General features: G+C 28.9%; 1 protein-coding gene across 1 annotated transcript; it reads left to right on the forward strand.

The window, feature by feature from the left end:
• The first annotated feature begins 5,779 nt into the window (after positions 1-5,779).
• Positions 5,780-10,981, forward strand: LOC132716019 (G-protein coupled estrogen receptor 1-like). The gene is made up of 3 exons (XM_060699155.1): positions 5,780-5,921; positions 8,447-8,619; positions 9,519-10,981. The coding sequence occupies exons 2-3, from the start codon at positions 8,581-8,583 to the stop codon at positions 10,704-10,706; spliced, it is 1,227 nt and encodes a 408-aa protein (XP_060555138.1). The 5' UTR covers positions 5,780-5,921; positions 8,447-8,580; the 3' UTR covers positions 10,707-10,981.
• The last annotated feature ends 11,607 nt before the right edge of the window (positions 10,982-22,588 follow it).

Here is a 22,588-nt window from a genome sequence, read left to right on the forward strand (position 1 = left end):
TTATATTAACATAAAGCTTTATCTTACTCAAAGATGCACGTACTTGATAAATATGGTTTATACCTTCAGTCTATGAAAATGGAATCCTTGCTTTTGTCAACAGAATACGTTCTATTACTATTTGTTGTTATACCATTTGTATTTGAAAATGATATTTGGGGCTATGCCATGTTTTTTGTTTGTCTTCTTTTATTGCAAAATACAATTTGTGCTATATCTGTTTTATATAAAACATAAAAATGATCATCATTGATTGCAAGTTAATACGCAGTTAGTGTAATATGTGAAATAAATTATTGCAAATTGTAATTGTGATACAGCCATATTCATTACCATTGATGCAGGATAAAATATTTTAAATGAAACATGGAACAACGAAAACGTGCGCATTTAAAGCAAAACAGCGTTTGTTTAAATTAATTGACATTTTTCGCTATGACAGAAATATTAAGATAAGATAAGACATTAAGCATTTAATTCAAAACTCAATATTTCCAAACAATTCAAACCTAACTTTTTTCTTGACATCATAATGAAAATAAAAATAAACGAAATTGCACCGTGTTATGTGATTATATAATTATAGTTCATAGAGGAAATGAGTCGTTCAAATCTTTATATCAAGCATTTTGTTTGCAATATTGAAAGATATGATCATGGTCAATCTTCGAAAAAGATCACAAATGATGTACAAAATCAAAACTGAATACTTGAAAATTAAATTATGTAGTTCTTGTGTTGCCTTTGTAAAAACTGTATAAACACTTTGTAAAATAGGATTAACATTATTCCCTCTAAGAATTCTATAAGGCGCTGTATTTCCGGGTTTTTTTGTTTTTGTTTTTTTTCATAACGGTATAATACAAAGAATTTTGCATTATACTTTGATAACATACTTATTAGATTTGTTTCTCGTTCAGTATTCCGTTCTCGTTCAGTAGTCCGATGACATTTTAATTCATTTAATAACACAAACCGCCTTGAGAAAGAGAAAAACATTGCCACATTGTGTATCATTACAACAAGATGTTCAGCATTTCCCCCGACACTCGTTATTTGAATATCTGCAAGAAAACCCAACTAACAACCACCAGAGGACATTTTAATCTTTACTTTATTTGAAGCTAATAGCAAGCTGCGTTAAATTGTGCCATATCTATTTCATAAAAAAAAATTCTCAAATTAGTCTCTTTCTTTCTTTAAACAACTCGATTACAATGATTTTCTTTAGTTCCTTCTTTCTTTCTTTCTATTGTTCATGTACTACATACAATTTCTTGATCATTTTTCATCATTCCTTTCTTTACCGATATGAAAATTGCATATCAAACAACTATTAGGAAGCATAAAACATAGAAAACAAGATAAGATGTTTGTACTCGTACCCCAATATTTTCAATAAAATTTAAACTGTAGGCTTTCTCAAGAAAATATACTTTAAGTAATGGAGTTTCCATTTCCTGTTGAGTCTAAAAGTCGTTTATAATATGCATTAGGTTAACTGTTAGGAACACTCCCAATATCACTATAATGTTCTATTATCTAAAAGCCATATCAATTTTGATATCAATTTGAAAACTACGCTCTCTTGGGAAAGTATTATATTAAAGTTTACCTAATCCATAGGCTTAACAATGTTTCAAGTGATAGAAAACTTCATGCAGGTATACATTTAAATATCAATGCGATAATGTTTGGCGTAGAGAATTTGTTATTGTTAATAATAAAAGATAGGATAGTTTCAAATTTTTATGATTTTTTTGTGTGTATTGTATTACGTACATTTTAACACACAAAATATATTATGAAAACTTTATATCATTTTCAAAACGAAAGTATTTCTCCGATTGCTCGCATTTCCAATAATCTGATACTTTTGGGACAAATACGTGTTACTGTAAATAACTTTTATTGGGTGTAGCAAATGCCGGAAACATACTTGTTCCAACCATTTTCATGGATCATATTCCTCATCACATTTCAATGATCTATACTCACACTATAGTTGTCTTATATAATGACATTCCTCTTCTTTGATGAATATCTCAACTAGCGTTTGGCTGCACTGTGGCGTCATGTCCTAATTATTGTAAAGAGCGGAGAAACGCGTTTTAAGAATAATCTTTTTTCTAAGGATACTAAAGTGGTCACATCACAACACACAAATAATAAACCAATGTAAAATGATAAAAACAAATACAATACAAACACAAAAATAAACGGAAAAAAAAAAAACGCCCAAAACGGAAAAATTAAAACTGTTGCAGGTCCGGTTTGATTGTAATTCAATATTTGCTTATACAATATTCAAAACATAACATGAGTCGTAGATCAAACGAACTGATATCATATTAAATGCTAAAGTTAACATTTTATATGACAGTTATAACGTTTGTAACAATATATCAGTATAAGTTGTGCTGAAATTGCCCTTTTATCCTAGTTATGTGTCAATTCGTATGCCCGAGAATGTAATTTTCTTCTTTTATTTGTTTTTGACATATTTCACTTGAAAGTTTACAGTATACCAGGTCACGTACATGTTTTGTAGCTTGAAAGTAGTTTTTTAAGTATGTGACATAGTTTTAACAAAGGCATTATGTCTTACACATTGGGCATGCTCCTTTTTAGAATCTTTTGCAAGTTATCACTTTCGTATTAGTTAACTATTACTGTATTATTCTTGTAAAGGAATTAAAGGCGTGCACAATGAACAGTTATAACAGATTTTTTTCTTATGTTGTAACTTAAAGATATCGATCCTGTAACACAATTTTTAATGATTTCATAATATGATGCTCAAATTAGGATTTATCAATTTTGTAAGTTCAAAAAAGCATTATTTATAAAGATATTACCGAATTTAACATTTCATGAAAATAAAGGAAGGAAATAAAACATTTATTTTCTATACAGTCTCAGTCAAATGTTTGGATAAGAAATGAATGCATAATTATATTTTAATGATTACATATAATATGTACAAATATTTGCAGTACCTATTTTATATATTCTTCGATGTTTGAAAATTGTTTTATAAGCATAATTATATACATAAATATTATTATGAAAAAAATGTGTACATCTGTTATTGTCATCATACAGTACAAAAAGTCTGTAAAAATGAACATAATGAAAATCTGTCTATTCAATACGACATATATTATTACTGAAGACTGATAATTTACTATGTAAAATGATAACACGGAATGCGAATATTGATAATTGAGGATATTAAATGTTAGACAAATAACAAAGACGCTGTTTGCAAAACAGTTATTATATGTTATTAGGTAACGAGACATTATTTATCACTGCGCGAATGCGAACTGAAATACTGCACGCATTTGTTTACTGACAGATATTCTTAATGTTTTTGGTTACGACAGTAATGGAATGAAACATATGATGTAAGGTCTGGTAGACATTGTGGGAATAAATCGCATGTCAATCGTAACACGAGATGATATCTTCTGATGACAGTTGTTGTTCTTTTTATTTAGAGACGTCTTGAATTGCCTTCTGTTATATTTTCACTGATATACGACTACTGTTTAGACTGACAGAATACTCCAAAAGTTATTGAAATGTAGCAACCGTTAATTTAAAATAATATTGTGGATTTCATTAAAAGTGATCATACTTAGGCAGTAGCAAAGTCAAAATATTCATAATATACTGTGGCAATATAGCAAGAAGTATCACGCAAGTAGAACAGAAACTTCATATCTAATAAATAAACCATTGTCTGGACTGTATTGGAGTTGTGTTTTTTAATTACAAATACCACCCAACTATTCATAGATCATTATACATGTTATATTAGATAATAACGGTTTTCCACGAGATTGTTTTCGATACAACTATATAATATTGAGAAGCAAATTGGTTTAAAGCAGTAAATTTCAATGGTATGCTTAAAAATCATTTTCACTTTTTATCTATTATTCCTGAACCTGTTCTGTTAAGAGATGAATTAGATCTAGGGTAGTTGAAGGTGAATAAAAAACTATAATGGAAGTATTATAGGTAATAATTTAGCGTTTCCGTGCTTGGTAATATTATAAAAGGTATATAAAGTCACGGACAAAAAGTTACAAAGTGTAAAGGCTTTTTTTTATAATGAAAAATATCTTTGCAAATCGTGCATTTACATTTGAATAAGATCTAGCCGTTCTAAAACAATACTTTCAGATAATATACTTATTTATAATAGGGGATCAATTTAAAATTTATTTCTTCATATTTCTTTAATTGAAATAAAGATTAAAACCGATCCATTGATTAATTTTGTATCATTTAAGGGAACATTTAGATCTATTTATTGGTCGATGATAATAGATAAAAAAAAGTCGTGAAAAGCTATATTAGTGTTTGTTTTATACTACGCTGAGAGACATAAGTATATTATATCTTTATTTTTTTTGATTGCATAAAGTTATTTAATATTGATTAAGAATAAAATGTTCGAATGGACAAAGAAGGGATAATGATGTATCTGTGATTAAATGAAAATATAAAGTGTGCACGTTTGTTTATTTAGCATAAGCTTTCATTCCATCATTACATTTGCCACGTATGTAGAAAGGTCAAAACAATGATTTTACTATTTCCCAAGTAATGATATAGAATAAAATGACCTATTTATAAAGACTTTTGTATGAAATAACGTGGTGAACAATTAAACTTGAGAACCTTCCTTCTAGTGATTTACGTGTTTATCTATGATTTTAGTGAAAAAAGAAAGAACTGTTTTATCATTATTCTGGTCAGATGTACTGACTCCGACTTTGTTCGGGTTGATGATTGAAAATGCCGTTAAACGCTGCTAGAGGGCGTAAAAGGTATTGCGTTTCCCATGATTTGTAATGAACAGGCTGAACAAATTTTGTAAGCGTTCAGCTATTTGCTTGATCATTGCGTTGAGGGATGCTGGAATCTTTTGAATATTTTGTATTCTTTGGATTTTCTTTTTTTAAAATGACAAAATGTCCACCCAGGACATAACTGTTAGAGAATGGTATAGCTAATGTTATCATTTAATCATTTCATTATCGTTCAGGAATTGACAAAATTATTATGACTTAATGATGAAACAAGTATGCGTTCACTGTAAAAGTTATATGTGAAGCACGTAAATGTTTAAATCATTATACAAAGGCTAGAAATAGGTTGACTGTAAAGAAATTAAACATAATAACTAAGATGCTAGTAAGAGTCTTTGATTGCTGATCAAACGTCAATATATTGAGATCACAGACTAGCATATTCTCAGGTTGTTTATACGAACTCACGTCTGTATAATAACATACTTTACTACCTTTATATTGTTCTAGCCACAGTTGGACTTCAAGATATAATGTGTTATCTTATCTCAAATCAACTTGTCGTTTTGTATGCTAGACTTTTAGAGAAATGAACAGAACTAAAATAAAATTAACTGTCGTTGCTAAACAATTGTTAAGAGGTCCGGTAAGAGGAATATACAAAGTTAGAAATGAATATTAAAAAAGTAATTTTAAACCATAAGATAATTAACTGTTTTTAAGATATGAAGATTTTTTTAATATAACAAGAAATAGATAACTAAGAAAAACATTGTTTTATTGTTTTATACAAATTGTTTCATGCTTTTTCCAAAGGAACTTTTACTTTTATCATTCTTCCGTAACGTATTCATTTCACTATGTAAATACACATAACAGCTTTGGATTTGAGAGTTTCCGATACATTCACTTTTACAACAGCGCAATTCTCTTCTGAGACTTTTCAAATAGTTCTGCTGAACAGTCTATATCGCATTGGCGTAAGGGAGTCTGTAATATGCATGTTGCCTATTGTGAAATAATGGGAATAAAGCAATAAGGGGGAATAAAATTCTAACACAATTTACTGTGAAAATTGGAATTACATAATTTAAGGTAACAATGTAGTTGAATTATGGATGATATTTTACTCAACTCACAGGCATTATTTTAGTGTAATTTATACAGCGATCATTATAAATGCAGATTATGCTTTTTTTTAAATATATATTCGGCTGTTGTTCTTCCTTATTGATTCAGAACATAAAGTTTTAAGATAAAAGTGAATTTGGAAATTATTTAAATAAATTTTAATTGTTTCACTATTTAACAGGAAGACACATGAAAAGACAACGTTTTCTTAAATGTATTTGTTTAATGCTCGTATTTTTTTCTATAATCTTCATCTTCGCCATCTATTTTTTTTTTTAATTTAAAGTTTTATTAATTTAGAAATTGATATGATAATTATATCTTCTTTTCGTTTTGTTTTTAAATGCATGCCAAGATAAAACAAATTGCCAACAGATGCTTAAACAATTGAAAATAATAAAAAGTGAATAAATGATAACAATGTTTTTAAATCAGATACACATGAATTAAAGAATATATGAAGTGTGCGCTTCTTTTTATGCCAATCAAATGAAAATTTGTAATTTACAATCTACATTAATATTGTAAGTAATTACGTTGATCGTAATTCTTCAACATGGTTGTTTATATATTATATGTTAACTAAAAAGTAAATAACATCACATGATATGAACTTAAATTCTCACTAGTAACATAAAGATTGTGCGGAACAAAAACAAAAGAAATAATATAATAAGAAATAGGCATGCATTTACTAAAGAGTTTTGAATACTATTTTAATTGAACAAGCTTTGTATACAAATGCGTATCAGTTTATAAGAAAAGGTTACTACTGGGAACATAAACATTTTCATATAAAATACACAAATTCACTGTTTGTTGTTTTTTATCAAGACAAATGTGATGGACACTTTACCAGCAATAGTCATTTGCAGCTCCTGAGGGTATTGATAAATTATACACTTCAGAAAGAATATAAATCCCGCATTAAACATGAGCGAATAACTTATAAAACTCAAAGTCCTCATTAAAGTTAAACAAAGTAAATTTGAATGGAAAGAAAAATAATTATCTTTAACATACGATGTCAAGAAAAGATTTATCATTACGGAATTGTTTTTATAGACTTTAATTATCATATGAAATAGTAGATTTTAATAACATTATTTCTTTATAATTATTAATCATGTACTTGAATGATTTGATAAAAATAACGTTTATAAATAATTACTATCAATACATTTGTCAAATGTAGATTTTATATCATGCAACGATATATCAATTAAATCCAAAAGGAAACAAAACATGGACACGATTCCGTTTTGCGCGAAATTGTCAATAATTCTACAACATTAAATTCTTTTCATATATTGTTCCATAAATAAGTCTTTTTTGCTTTTTAATAAAAAACCGTTGCTAATTTTTTTTAATAATGCTAACAAACTTTGCTTTGCTTCATTGAAATGTTTGTAAATTAATTGAGCAATTTACATATTTATAAGAAATATGTATTGTGTATTCTGTGTTATGTTAATCATTTAATCTCAATTTTTAGTAAACGAGACATTGTCCTTGCTTCAAGGGGGCCCCATAACAATCCTATGCGAGATGTTTATAAAAGCTGGCAATATACCAAGTTTAATTGAACTATCTCATAGGGGTCCTATAAAGGATAGTTAAATTTCTGTGCAAGATAAAAATCTGAATCGGGCGCTTCGCTTCACTCAAGTATAAATGGGTACATGTAAGGGCATTATAATATTGTCGCGACGTAAATCTGGTTATAAGCGGGAAAAATATGTGCCCATTGTAAACGTCAAGAATTAATTACAGCCTCATACGCATACTATGGTTAGCACTTCTATAAATTACTGTTGTCATGTTTGATTTATAATTGAAAGTAACTATTTTATTAAATTGCATTGGGATATATTAACATGACATTGTTAATATACAGAACGGAAATTTATGTCAAAATGCTCTGCATTAATGCCATACGTCAAATTAGATCTTGATGTGTGTCGTCGCAATATATTATGTGAAATAAGAAATACATTATGACTAATTAATATCAATTTTCAATAAGTGAGTGTCCGAAAAATAAGCAGACGATATAGCGGATATTGAATGAGTGTAGGTTCAATACTGAATCTAATGAACAAGGTGAACAATATTCATCGGTTTCAATAAATTCACTATTTCGCCTATTAAGCGAATATAATTATCTTTTTATCCCATACCAACAATATTGACTGTTTGAAATAAAAATAAAAGCAGTTTCACACGCCAATAATATAACTCTAATATTTATATAATTATAGTGCAAATGACGTCACGTCTAAATGTATGCTCGACACTGCAATGCCGTTTTTAAAGCGTCTCAAAAGCGGCTCGAGTATATGAAAAAAGAAGATAAATAAAAATTGCAGGGTGTCATGTTTTCAAGTTTTAACTATTTTCGGTAGATACCATTCGTTTTGTAACATAACAGCTTATAAAAAATATGATTATCGTAAATATGAAATCCGACAGCATTATTTTTATTTCAGGTATTTTACATAATTTGGAAGAAGAAAGTGGCACATGGTTATTTTTGTAATCAGGGGTGAACAGATTACTAACAGTTGTTGATGATACGTTAGCAATTTGCTGTCCTTTAAACAATTTAGTTAAATGGCATGAAATGGACGATTTATTCAATTCGTCATTTTTCCATAGTTATGTAAGTATATTTCAGCCATACAAATAATGTAGAATGCGATTTTAAAATATATTTAACAGCACAAGTACACGCAATATATTTAAGAATAACAACCAAAGAATTAAATTGGAATGATTTACAAATGGCATATTTTCGATAATTATTTCAAATATTGACAAAACAGTGGAAATGCATCATTTGGATATCTATATAAAATATTTCATGCGATAAAAATGTTTATAGAGTTCTTATAAGTAATTAAGTAAGAATATTTATATGATGAAGAATGATATGTTGTTCTAAAATAAGTTATTACCTGGTATATATAGATAATAATATATAGAATCGTGTATCTCACACTTGTGAATATATTGTTTCGTTGTTATATATAAGTATCATATATATACAAATACATTTTACATACTTATTTTTTGTACTACCTAACGCCTTCCATTGTGGATTGATCTACTTTAATACTGATGAAACATTTTTTTTTTAGATATTGCCTAAAAATGATATACATTTTCATTATTTGTTGTGACATTTTAGACATGTATTTTTTTAATATAAACACAGTGAAAATGTGATGTAGTTTTCCAAATGAGGGAAACGTACGTTTTAAAGATATTATGACTGATTTGAGAATGTGTTATGTTATGAAACTTCTAGTTTGACATGCATTAGTTAACAGACAAACAGTGAACATGAATAAATGAAGCTGTTTACACAACTTTCTTATACATGTACATGTACACATATAACTAATTTTTATATAATTTTGTTGAGTATAATAACATTTTGAATAATACTAAAAGCAGTGTCACGTTAAGGAACATTATTACACATTTAATCGTTTATCATATATTGTGAGTGATTGTCATTGCGATATTTTAAATCCTGTTTTCTTTTTCTCATGACAGCTCAACAAAATGAATTCACTGCCGCCTTGTATATTAGATGATTCCATGCCATTGAATAATTCAAACAGTTCTTCTGAATCAAGGCTTTCAAACTGCAGTACACCGGCTTTTGATGATTTCTTAGATTTCGATTTACCAAGCAACTTTGAATATCAGAAACCATCTGTTTATATAATTGGATTAAATTTATTCTCATACTTCACACCATTTATACTAGTTATCGGCCTTATAGGAAACGGATTATCGCTGGCTGTATTCACATCAAAGAACATGCGCAAAATGTCTGCAAGTTCTTATCTGGCGGCGTTATCGGCAGCTGATATTTGTACCCTGACCTTCTATGTGTTTATTGAATGGTTACGAAGAGGTCTTGTCCATATTAATCCGGATGCTGAAATATTATTAAACGTTTTGAATAGAGACGGACCATGTCAAGTTTTCTTGTTTTTGTCTTACATATCTCGTGTAATGTCAACTTGGATAATTGTTGTATTCACCATCGAACGGTTTACAGGTGTTTGTTACCCACTTAAATCTTTCAAAGGAAAGTCTAAAAAGATCTTAATAGGAATGTTGATCATTGGCAGTATTCTGGTGTTATACAAACCTATTCTTAGCAGCGAGTACATAGCGAGAGGACGAATCACTTGCAGTTCAAATCCAATGTACAGTTTTGAGTCATTTGTGTTGGATTCAATTTTTGCTTTACTTATAACACTTGTTCCTTTTATCGTCATAACAATACTTAACATAATGATTATGAGAACTTTGTTCTTAAGAAATCATCGCCATAGTGAACTTTTTGCGGAAACAACTAAGATACGACTTGAGTTTACGCTTATACTGTTAGCTATTTCATTCTTCTTTATTGCGTTCAACCTTCCTTATTCGGCAGTCTGGTTCAAAAATTTTATGTCTTCGAGATTTCTGAGCATGGATGCCTATAACTTCAATCACAAAGACATTGACTACTGGAGGGGAGTGTTACATGTTACAAGAACAGTGTTTTATATGAACTATTGCGTAAATTTCTTTTTATACAGTATCACTGGTGCGTATTTTAGAAATGAACTTGCACTTATGTTGCGTTTCAAACAAAGGAAAAACAGGATCTACAAATCACATATCCGTAGTAGCAGATTTGGCAGCTCAAATCATTCTGGAACAATAGCTACATATATGGCTTAGGCTACATTAAGACATCAGTGATTTCTTTCAAAAATCAACACACCATCAGATGGTAAAATGAACATAGAAATGAAAAGAAATGTTGAATAAACGGTAATTTTTGGTGTAGTTAGGTTAAATGTGTTTACATCAATAATTAATTACCTCCTAGTTGACAATCTCGCCATAAAAACGAGTTTTTATCGCATAATATAACTGTCAAATTCACGTTGTTCGTATCATTGTTTGGAATAACAGTCTGTTATTAAGTGATCAGATAAATGTCTTTTCTTGGACTTTGCCTTGCTCATGTCTATTCCTTTTATTATATACATACAATTTGCCTCCAGTCGTTTCCGGCTGGGAAAACACCGAACATCCGTATTACAAACTTTGTATTCATCTGCTAGCCTGAGGTACATGCATACATGTACATGTATTACATCATATATATAGACATGTACTAAATGTGTAAATGGGGTTCTTATATGTCTGTGTTTAACATCTAGAACATGTCATCGGTGGAAAAAAAACCCAAGTTTGTTTTTATATTAAGATCTTCTAACATGTCACATAATCAATATAAGTAGAATGAGACTCATGTAATAAAATTCAAATAAGCTCAAACTAAAATGTACAATGGTTCCATAATTTTAGTATTTATTGTGTTGTTTTGATAAAATTGATAACCATATTGCCATATTGGCTTATAATTTTAAAAAACGGGTAGATTTGCGCGTTCCATGACGTCATGTGTAATACGTCGCGTACCATGACAGCATAACAATATCTCAGTCTTCAATTGGAATATAAAATAACTGATTTGTTCCGTCTAAATTGTTTGTTGCTCATTTAATTGAAGGTGTTCATGTATAACAAAAGGAATATTAGATGAATGAGCTGTTCTGGTTGGGTTAATCGCTCCTGTTGACTGAATTATGATGTACACATCTCTATACAATCAGCTTGATACAAACAACTAGAACAGCACATCAATGTAATATTCCTTTATATATGAGCCCTACATGAAAAACAATTAAGACCAGCATCGGGACTGGACCAAAGGTGTCTTTATTTAAGGTAGGTTTACTTACACCAGCGTCTTAATTGTAGATATTCTTATCATTACTTATAAACTTTATGACCCTGTTCTATGTCCGCAATTTTATAAGAACAAGCAATATGTATCTAAACTGCAAATACATATAAAAGTATTTTATAATATTTAATATGATGTGAATAAAACATATTTTTGAAGTAATTTAATATTAAATATTCTAAATGATTCTTGTTATTTAAGACACATAAATTTGTAAGTAATGATTGTCTTTGAAGAAACGTGCTTCTGTGATAATTTTGTTTTGCTTAAAAGGCGTGGGTAATAAGTATTTATCAAAATAAGTGTGCCTCTCTTTTCAATTTGATAAATAAGAACATAAGCGAATTGATCGTCAAATAATATTGAGTGTTTTTTTTTCTAACAGTTAACGGTAGCATCTATTTTTAAGATAATATAAATGCTAACAAAACGAATATGTGCATTTCTTTATTATTCTCAAATTGTTTGCTTTTAATATAAACAATTTATATCGGATAACAACGACAATATAACACTTATCAGAAGAGTTGTTGTCTTGTTAATTTGTAAAATCTGTAATCGTATTATTAACGCCACAACAACAAAATCTCATGCAATAACCATTCAGAAATATTTTTGTTATTTTTGTTGACAAAACAAAACGTGTTCATGCAAGGCTCTATACCTAACATAATGTTTTATGTGAAATGTCATGTATTTATTGCGTACTCTAGCTTCATTTTTCCATCTCGCAACTTTAGATTAAGAAACATTTAGATAGTTTATTGACGTGTAATAACAGATATGTTTATTTCTTGACTGATGGCTTTAAATCCTTGTCGCAACATTAATGTATTTTGACACGAATGCACTTTGTTCGCTAGAGGTTTCAAATAATGAGACATTTCATTTTAATCACCTGTCATATACGTGCATTACAATGTTGATAAATTGTATACTTTATATTTCAAACCTTTAATCGGACAATTTGTGAAATGTTGCAGTTCACATAGCATTAATCTCAAATATAATGCATATCTGATCGTTGATAACTCGACCAAGGCACGCGCTTTACTTAAAGAGGGCCCATTGACAGCTTTTATGGAATAGTAGAAATGTGTCACATTGACGAACCTATAATACCCGACGACGACAACAACAACAACAACAACGAAAATGTATTCATTAAATAGTTTTCGTATCGACATATCTTTTTATTTTTAAAAATAAACAGCATTTAAATGTACGCATACATTTTGTAAATGCAGCCATAGTCAGCATTTACAAAAATATAAAGCTTTTTTTCACAATATTTAGTAAGAGACTTCGGTTATTTATATGGTTTTCCTTTTAAGAAAATAAAACGTTATCGTCATTTTAACAAATGTGATATTTATAGAAAAGAAAAATTTAAGTACCTTTAACTAGAACATGAACAATAGACTGACTCTTCGAAGGGGCGTGCTTTACTTTTTTCTTTTTAATTCAGTGAATATGTACACAAGCAATGTTAACATCTTAATTGTAAGGGCGGAACAACATTTTTTTCACGACATTTATAGTTTAGTCAATTTCTGACCAAATCCGGAAACCATGTTAGTGAAACAAGTAGACCGAACTACAAATCAAACAGAAATGTTTACTGATGTGTTGCATATATATCGGTAATGTCGGTTTATTGTAGGGAAGTCATTTATCCAAACGAACTGATTTGTTTAAAGGTGACTGAATGTCAGTACGTTCTCATTAAGATAGTATGCTAATCTGTTCCTATCATTGTATTATAATTTGGCGTTAACAATTGATGTTTGTTAACTTTTTTTTATTTTTCACCGGAAAGACAATTTTCTATTATAGCATTTATTCAACTCGAAAAATCGTACGTGTACTGTAATCTGTATTAAAGTAGATACTATTATATTATGGGATTGTTGAACATTTGTAAGGTATAAACTGATGACTAGAGACACTTGTCTCTTTTCATTTGATTCAACTCTTTTACGAAACAAACGTTATAGTATTACAAGTTGTTATTTAAACGATGCAGCGTATCTTTGTTATTATGAGATAAGTTATTAACGTTATCATTAATTTCTGTTAATTCGACGCTGGTAAGCATGCCAAAATAACCATTTCGTTGAACATGCTTTACAGATGTCATATCAGTGATACAAATTAATTACTAAAAATCAAGGAAAGTATTGAAAATTTTAAATTGAAACATTATGCAAGTAAAAGGATAATAAATAATATACTTATCCATGAACCCTATATGACCTGTACGTTTAAAATACTGCTAACAATACAATACGAGTGCTAGCCAACAGAAATTGACAATGAACTACACATGTCTTAGGGCGATCCTTTATTAGCAAAAAATCAGAATGTCCAATTATTTTACATTAGTTTCTTAGTGATCTGAGTTATTTTCGTATAATCTAAAGAAAGTCCTAACTTCTGTCAAGACGTTGTAGATAAATGGAAAATCATATGCATTATTAAAACAGTATGAAAATTTTGAGTTTGCGCGACAAACACATTTAGTATATTATTATCAGTAGCCAAACAAATTGAAAAACGCACTAATTTCAATCCAAGAAGAATTTCACCAGTTGATAGAAGTTACTGTTCTACAATAAGCGACATTATCACTTCCCGTACTATCATATTCGATAACATTTTCTTCACCACTTTACATTTCACATTTTGTTTTTATTAATAGCTTTCAAATAATTTATTCATATGGCATAAGCATATGTTACGTTTTGATATATATTCTAACTTTGTACTAATTTAAAACATTATTAAATCGAGCTGATACAGCAGTAAAACGTAATGTTGATTCTAATAATTTAAAGGTTTCAAGTAGGCTTGAGTGTTTATGTTTAGTTTACTATATCGCACAGTGTGCTTTGGAATACAGAAAGTAAAAACATGCGTAGCATTGATTGTATATATAATAACCATTGATAAGTATTTGTTGCAGGAATTTCAGGGTTGAAAACTTGCCCGTGTGAATATTATAAATTTTATTAAACTTAAAATATCTATTATTTCATTATTGTGCAAATTTTGTGAAAAACTTCCTAGAACTATGAACTATTCACCTAAGTGTCAAGTCCAATCGTCACAGTTTTCTGAAACACAATAGCTTCAAAGTGGTATGAATGCAACTGCACGTGAGGCTTATCTATGGCATGTGCAGCTAAACATTGCCAAGATATTTCTCTGTCAGTGCATAGTGTTCCAGCTGTCATATTTAATCTGACTTAGAAAATAAGCTGCTGTTCTAGGAAGTAAAATTGAATGTTATTTATACAGAAAAAGAAGACTGAAACAGCATTTGAAAACTTGGTTTACGAGGTTTAGACATACTTCATAATTTCGTTGCCACTAGACAAAACTATTCAGTGTTAAATTTAAATATGACTTAAACGTTGTTTAGATTTCCGCTGACAAGTTAATTGCCGGGAATATTGTTTATGTTAATGATTAATTAACCATTTACCATTTCCCTGTCATGGGACGTAATGATAAACAATTGTTATTTAAGGGCTATTCAAAGATTATACTTGAGGAAATTTAAAACTAATCAAAAAACTTTATTGTTCTCTGATCGACTATTAATCAGACAATGTGCCAAAACATGTTTAATATTCTTCAATGTTTTCAGTTTTTTAATATCTTGAACACCACAAACAGTTTTTTTTATTGCAAGATTCTAATTAGTTGTTATCATTGTGACAATGTAATATGAACGTTTATAAATTGAACAATAGTAATTTATATAAATGACACAGATAAAAAATATGCGAATTAACCATTAAACAAATAAATAAATAAATAAATAAATAAATAAAAAAAAATAAAAGAATGAACAAACAAATAAATTTATTAATATTTTTATGACAAAAAATCAATCAATCAATCAAAAGTAAATACTTGTTTACTTTTTTCGTTTCATGCTATTAAATGATAGGCGTTCTTACCATCTGGGCGAACGTGAAATTGCATTGACAACCTTTATCACCTTTTTGTTTGGTCACTACAAATTCAGTTTATTCTTATGTTGATAACTTTACAAACGCTTATGAATCCTAAAAAATTAAAAGACGGCTAGCACGGTACTGAATTTTACGACCAAACCTGAATAGATTCCATCAATGGTATTAAAGAAAGCAACCATACAATAAAATTTATCCGATGCAGACATTCGTATCCGTTCGGATTTCGCATATTCCATTCAAAGGAAGACATATGTCTTTTATTATGCTCGGCTTCATTTTAAATCATATCTAGTTTCATTTTGCTAACCTATTTCAACATGTTCAATAAAAATATGTGTGATGTACAGAAGTGCCAAAAAGTGCCAAAAAATACAAATTTATCTTGTAGTAAACAAACAAAACTAATTTCTCATGTTTATTGAAATAAGCGTTTAGTTTGGGTACAAAACAGAGCAAGTTTAAAAACAAAAACGTTTAAAATGTATCTTGTTTCAATCGCTCAAGCACAAGTACCACTATAAACCTTTCAGTTTTCTTATAAGCGATATAAAGTAAATATTAATATTTGTTACTTTTGAAGTCTCCTTCATAGGTTTTACGCAACGCATATATGGTTGAAAAGAATATTTTATACATTACTTGTAACGGTTTTTTTTTCTTTATGTTAATTATCATTTTTATGACTCCAAATAAATCATGATAACTATATATACGTGCTTGAGAACATTCAAATCTTTAGCATAATAAATGCAGGTTATAGCAAATACCAACATTTTACATGCATAATTATGCTGTTCTAATTTCATAATATTTTAACATGAAAGATTGAGATATATATTACGTAATAGTATCTAATGAAAACTGATGGTAGGAAATCTCTTTTAATATTATTTCTTTCAAGTCTTAAAGAATAGAAAATGACATAATGAAAGAGACATGATAACTCGGCGCTTCAATGAAACTAATGTAATGAAGTACAGTTTTAACTTTTTGTTGAAATCTCGTTATGCGTAATTTGTCTTGTTTTTAATGTAGTGGATAAATGTGGCAGTAGAAAAAGGGACGTATTTCTAAGTAATAATGATTAGTTATACTAATTTTGCATGTTGTTATAATTATTATATTTTGTTTTAAATATTTTGTAAACGAGCAAAAATCTTTAAGTGTATATAAGTTAGTATAGATGCAAATTGTTACATTGCCGTGCAAAGAGAACTCATTATGTATATTTCACTTTCGATTGTATGATAATATGACATGATGGTTTGTTACATTTAAATCATAAACGTTTTTACAGATCTTATCTCATTACCTATCTTTATCATTTTTTTTTCAAAAGTAAATACTATTTAGCGAGAAAGACGTTAAATAAATACAGAATGCAATTGAACTACCATAATTTCTAATTCAAGTATTTTTAATGATAGTAAATATATGTTTAACTTATAAATAATGTATTTAGATATGAGCGTTATATATGCCTTTAACGACAAAATTGAAAATGTGGTTTTGCATTATTTAATTTATCTAAAGTGTATTCCTTTATATGTTTTAGGCATATTCTTATGATTTAATTTAATAGCTAATACCACTTGTGAAAGTTATAAGCAGGATTTTTTGATAGCTGATATATGCAAATATCCCCTCTTTCTTAAGATGTTATTTCAAAAAGCAAACATATATACATTTGTTTATTTTATGTTTAATTGGTGATGAATTTCTCTTTTAATTGGCCGTTTAATGTCATAGTATATTTAGACAATAATTTATGACTCGTTGCAATGCATAAGTTTCGGAATTCCGTAATTACAAATGTCAGAGAACATCGCGATCATGATCATACAAATGCTAATTGGCACTAGCGAAAGAGGTAATGACAACATCAAACCGTTCTGGAAATAAATAAACAAGTTCCGTTTCAACATTCTTTTGCGTTTGATATATATTCAAACGTCATGCTGTTCTGTAAATTATCTGATTTCTGAAACTTACTGAATAAAACTCTTTTCTTTGGTTTGGTATGTGTTGTATCTTCTGTCGGATTCGTTACAAAACATTATTGAGTAACATCAACAATTTTTAAAAACATTATGTATAAATTTATCAATGAAATTCAATGACATAAATTGCTTTACCGTTTACAAGTAACAATCTAGAATCTAATCATTGTTGAATGTGTATGACTATTACTTTCCAAAGAGATGATATGACCAAGCATTGTTAGTATGTTTGAAATATGGATTAGAGAAAACGCAAAGAAAAAGATGACAATGTGTAGAAATGATGACAAAGAGGAAATATGTTCATTTTAAAATTATTAAATCTATTTGAGTTTAAACTTGAGAACAAAGATCAACAATGAATGCAACATTGATTATTATTATAGATAAAGCGATATTTATAGATGACAAATCTGACGGTTTTTTTTCGAACCCATAATTTTATTGTAGCACCAATGCAGTCAAAATAAGTTTACATTTCGTAATATATCCTTTCACTTATATAATTTACTTCGAATGAAAGATAAATTACTCGTGTGGCCTAGGGAAAATCAGTAAATATCCACCAGTCGTATAATAATTCTATGGAAACAAGTGTTGTTGAAAAACGGAATGTCATGTACTTAATCCAAAATTTACTCGGTCGTTAAAGGTGAAATAAATTCATTTCTAGTACTTATAGGTTTAACCCATTACTTCTTATACCGTTATTAAGCATTACTTTCTCGTAAATTCGATTTTAATATTATTTTATTATTTTTTACATCATACATTTAATTCCTTTTAATGTCGCTTCATGAGATATCGTAATCCGTTTTGGTGACATAAAACATAAACAACTGGTGGCAATATTTACAATCCATTACATTAGTACACAAATAAAGATTTTTTCGAATATTTGAGACTAAGTGTAGATGTTATAAGGAAATTAAAGAATAAAGAAAAAAATTATTTTAGTAGATGTCTTTTTGAAAAGGAGAGAAAAACAAACAAGACAAAAACAACTGTAAATGTGTAACAAAGACGGAAAATAGAGCAACTTTTGTAAGTTATTTCCTTCACAAATATATCTTCTTAAATGTTAAGATGTTTTTTTTAATATTGTAATAATACTATTTATTCCGCAGGTAAATGAATACTTCTCCCACATGATTTCTTTCGTACAAATGGTCGATGTCAAATTAAGATTTATCAATATTGTAGGTTCCAAAAAAAACAATATTTATCAATTTATTACAAAATTTAACACTTCATGTAAATAAAGGGAGGTAATTAGAAATTTATTTTCGAAAAAGCCTAAGCCAAATTTTTCAATAAAAAATGAATGCATATATTTAAATGATTACATATAATGTGCACAAATATTTGCAGTACATACTTTACATTATCTTCGATGTTTGAAAATTGTTTCATTTTGCATAATTATGTACATATATATAATTTCACTAAGAGTGGTTAACCACTTTGATCATAACATGCAGGATCTTTAAACTTATCTATTTAACGGCACAAATTATTGCTTTATTATTAGTATTATATATAAAAATGTAGTTAATAAATTTGCAGCAGGTATGTTTGAAGAAAATACAAATATCACTTTATCCAATGAAAATCGATGTTACAAGTATTACAATTTCATATATTGCATTATATTAATAAACAAATAGTTAAGATTATTTATATTTATCTGTCGCTTTTGATATTTTTCAGCTATTGTATTGCTGTGTTTTCTAAAAGAGAATCGATGAAACGAAAGAGAGGTATTATAATTCAATCTGTGTATATTAACTACTGTCTCATCCGTCTGTCCCTTTTGATTTTCTCAAGATGCTGCATTTACATAACAAGACACTTAAACGCTAATTGTAAGGCTATAACTTTTTCAGGCTGTTTAACCTTAACATTGACATTTAAATGACCCGATAACAAAGTGACAAATGACACTGCTTTTGTGTTTTTATATCTTTTATCTAAAATCAATTTCATTGTTTCATCCAAACCATTGCAAATTAGCCTTTTGACTATTCGTGTTATTATAAACGGTAGATTCATTTTTATTGATCTGTTTTCTTTCTTCTTAATTGCAAAAAAAACCCCAAAAACACAAAAAAAACACAACATTTTATCACTAAGTTAAGCCATTCAAAGGATATATAGTGTATGAAGTGTACGATTCTTTCATTGGGTCCTTGGAAAATTTGCTTTAGGTTTTATGTCATACATATACGACCGAAAAGTACTTCGTGTAATCCAAGAGAAAAAAATATCATAACATTTGGTCAGATTTGATTATCATAAATCTTTACAATTTACGATGACAAAAATAAAACATAATGGAACAATAAAAACAATATAAGATAATAAATCCATCAGAAAAGTGTTCAGCTTGGCACTATATTGCCTAGGATTGTCCAAATGCGATATTTTACTGCATTTTCCAACTCCAATAAAGTTTGATGTGTCAAAGAACTTCTACAAACAATTATAAAATTATTTGGGAATAATAGTCGTCTGCCACCTCTGCCACAAGAAACTTGGAAATACGTTTAACGGGCATTTTTATTACAAGAAATTCCTATTAAAATATTTTACATCGTTTAATCAATAGCTAATATCTCAATCTTTTCTCCTTAATAGGAATTCCGAAATATTAACGGGTTATACACTCATCATTAAATATACATTTACTGTGCATAGCATTGGCGAGATTGTTTTAGATTATTCTATTATTATCGACCCCTTGTGTCAAGGGGGCAATTTAATCAACACAACCGATAAGTCACGCCTTTTGTGCTTAACTTTAACTCAATTTTTGTGCATAGGTTCCCCAGTTTTTGTTTTGGGATTATTCCTATATTTCTGGGTTCCCGACTTGTGGTCTAGAGGGGTGCCCAAGGGAGGTAGGAAGGCATCAGCATGCCAAGGACGGTTAACGTAAAAGGCGACCAAATAATTTCGAATAACTTAAGTTTATGCATCTCTAAGCATCAGCAGGTATGGAGGTTTTGAACCCTGCTGTTGTTGCTTTAAGTTTGTAACACCCGAGGTAAGCCAAAATCACCTTTCCTGTTCCTGATCTAAGTTGTGTTCGTAGATTATTAAATTATTATTACCGTAGGTTTTTTTCTTTATTTATTTTCTGTTCCTGCTTTAAATGATCAAGTACTTCTTCTCATGTTTAAAATGATTTAATTCTTAAGCGGATATTAAGACTTTAGTTAGATTTTTTATTTCGAGACATTACAGTATTTAAATGAGAAACAAAAACACTCTCTTTGACAATATAAACTAATTACTGAGCAAACTGTGAATTAACAAGTTTATGTTGATAGTTTTATCGTTTTCAAGAGCAAATAATCAGACAAAATTGTAAAATTAGACATATTAGGTAAATTATTCACTGCGAAATTAAATGCTTCTTCAATTAGATGTCGATTAATTTATGTTTTATTGTTGTTTCCGTTGCAATAAAGAGAACGCCCTATTACAAATAGAACAGTTCACTAAAATACTGACATTTTTCAGTGCCATATACTCTTTTAATAAAAATTTCATACTGATATTTTATTATAACAACTTATTGTTTATTTCGTATTCAGTGTTTATTGGACTATTTCAACAAAATGTCGTGTGTTCCCTTTGTATTTGTAATTTTAAACCATTGTAAACAATTAAGCTACAATGGCGATGAAACGTGATGCGTGTTTGCCGAATAATATATTGAATTGAATGGAATATAGCAATGGCTCTTCGGAACGTCGTACAATAGTTAAGCTGAATAAACTCGGTTCTTCCTCATGTCACTTTGTTGAAGTTTTGATAAACGACCCTTGTGTCACACATAAAAAAACTTCAGAATACAATTCTATACAATACAATACAATATATAGCTTCATTTACAGCTTTATTGTAAGTATATTACAAAGAGACAAGCAAGTTACATTTGACTCAACCGGGAACAAAACATAATGAAAATGGGTAAGGACGTTAATAAAAACAAAAACACTCACACAAATACACAGTAAATGAATAAAAAGATGAAAAAAAACAATAAAAAAGAAGAAACAAGAATATAGATCATTGCAACTAAGTGAAATTAGAATTTATTCAGTCATATAGAATCAAACCGAGTCTGCAATTCTCTTGTTAATTTGTTGTGATTAATACTTCCGAGGGATCACTTTGTCTCCAGATTGTTAAGCTGTTCAACCAATTCCTTCAGGAATTTATTATCAACCCCACTCGGTCCTGAAGTTATCATCTTATGCTAAATTAATATTTTCCTTAATGCAAAGTAATTGTATCAGAAATTAATAGTCCAAACTTTCAATTTTCCTGCAGTCTGTCAGTACTCTGAAATCAGGTTTATTTTCCATTATATAATCATTAACGGGTTTGTAACATAATCATGTTAAGACAGCATGCCTAATTACAAATTAATCATTTGTCAATAAGTAAAGACTCTATCTCTGGGATTTAAAGTCTGTAAATTTTCAACATGAATTCAAATTTAGATAATGTCGGTCATAAATGCACGTTAAAAAGCCTGTGTAATCTATAGAAACAAATATTTGGTTTTAAAACATGTCAACAAGGGATCGGTGAATTTCATTGATTTTCGTATGTCATTTATATAGCCAGGAATAATCCGAATACATTAATCTTCTAAATCTTTTTAAAGTCCTTCATGCAATTCTTTTCTTAAAATTAACACCGCCTGCGACAAAAATTATGTAGTCATATTTTTATTTATTTCGTTTTTATTAATGGTATTCAATAAGTAAGTAAATGTTGAAAATTAAATGATAACCGCCATTA

This window comes from Ruditapes philippinarum, unplaced genomic scaffold (assembly GCF_026571515.1).
Source record: "Ruditapes philippinarum isolate M1 unplaced genomic scaffold, ASM2657151v2 ctg50_1_1_1_1, whole genome shotgun sequence".
In the NCBI taxonomy this organism is placed as follows: Eukaryota; Metazoa; Mollusca; class Bivalvia; order Venerida; family Veneridae; genus Ruditapes; species Ruditapes philippinarum.

Coding starts and splice junctions, on each gene's coding strand:
- LOC132716019 (XM_060699155.1), top strand. CDS start 8,581: ATGGACGATTTATTCAATTCGTCATTTTTCCATAGTTAT. Junction 8,620..9,518: donor CGTCATTTTTCCATAGTTAT/GTAAGTATATTT, acceptor TTCTCATGACAG/CTCAACAAAATGAATTCACT.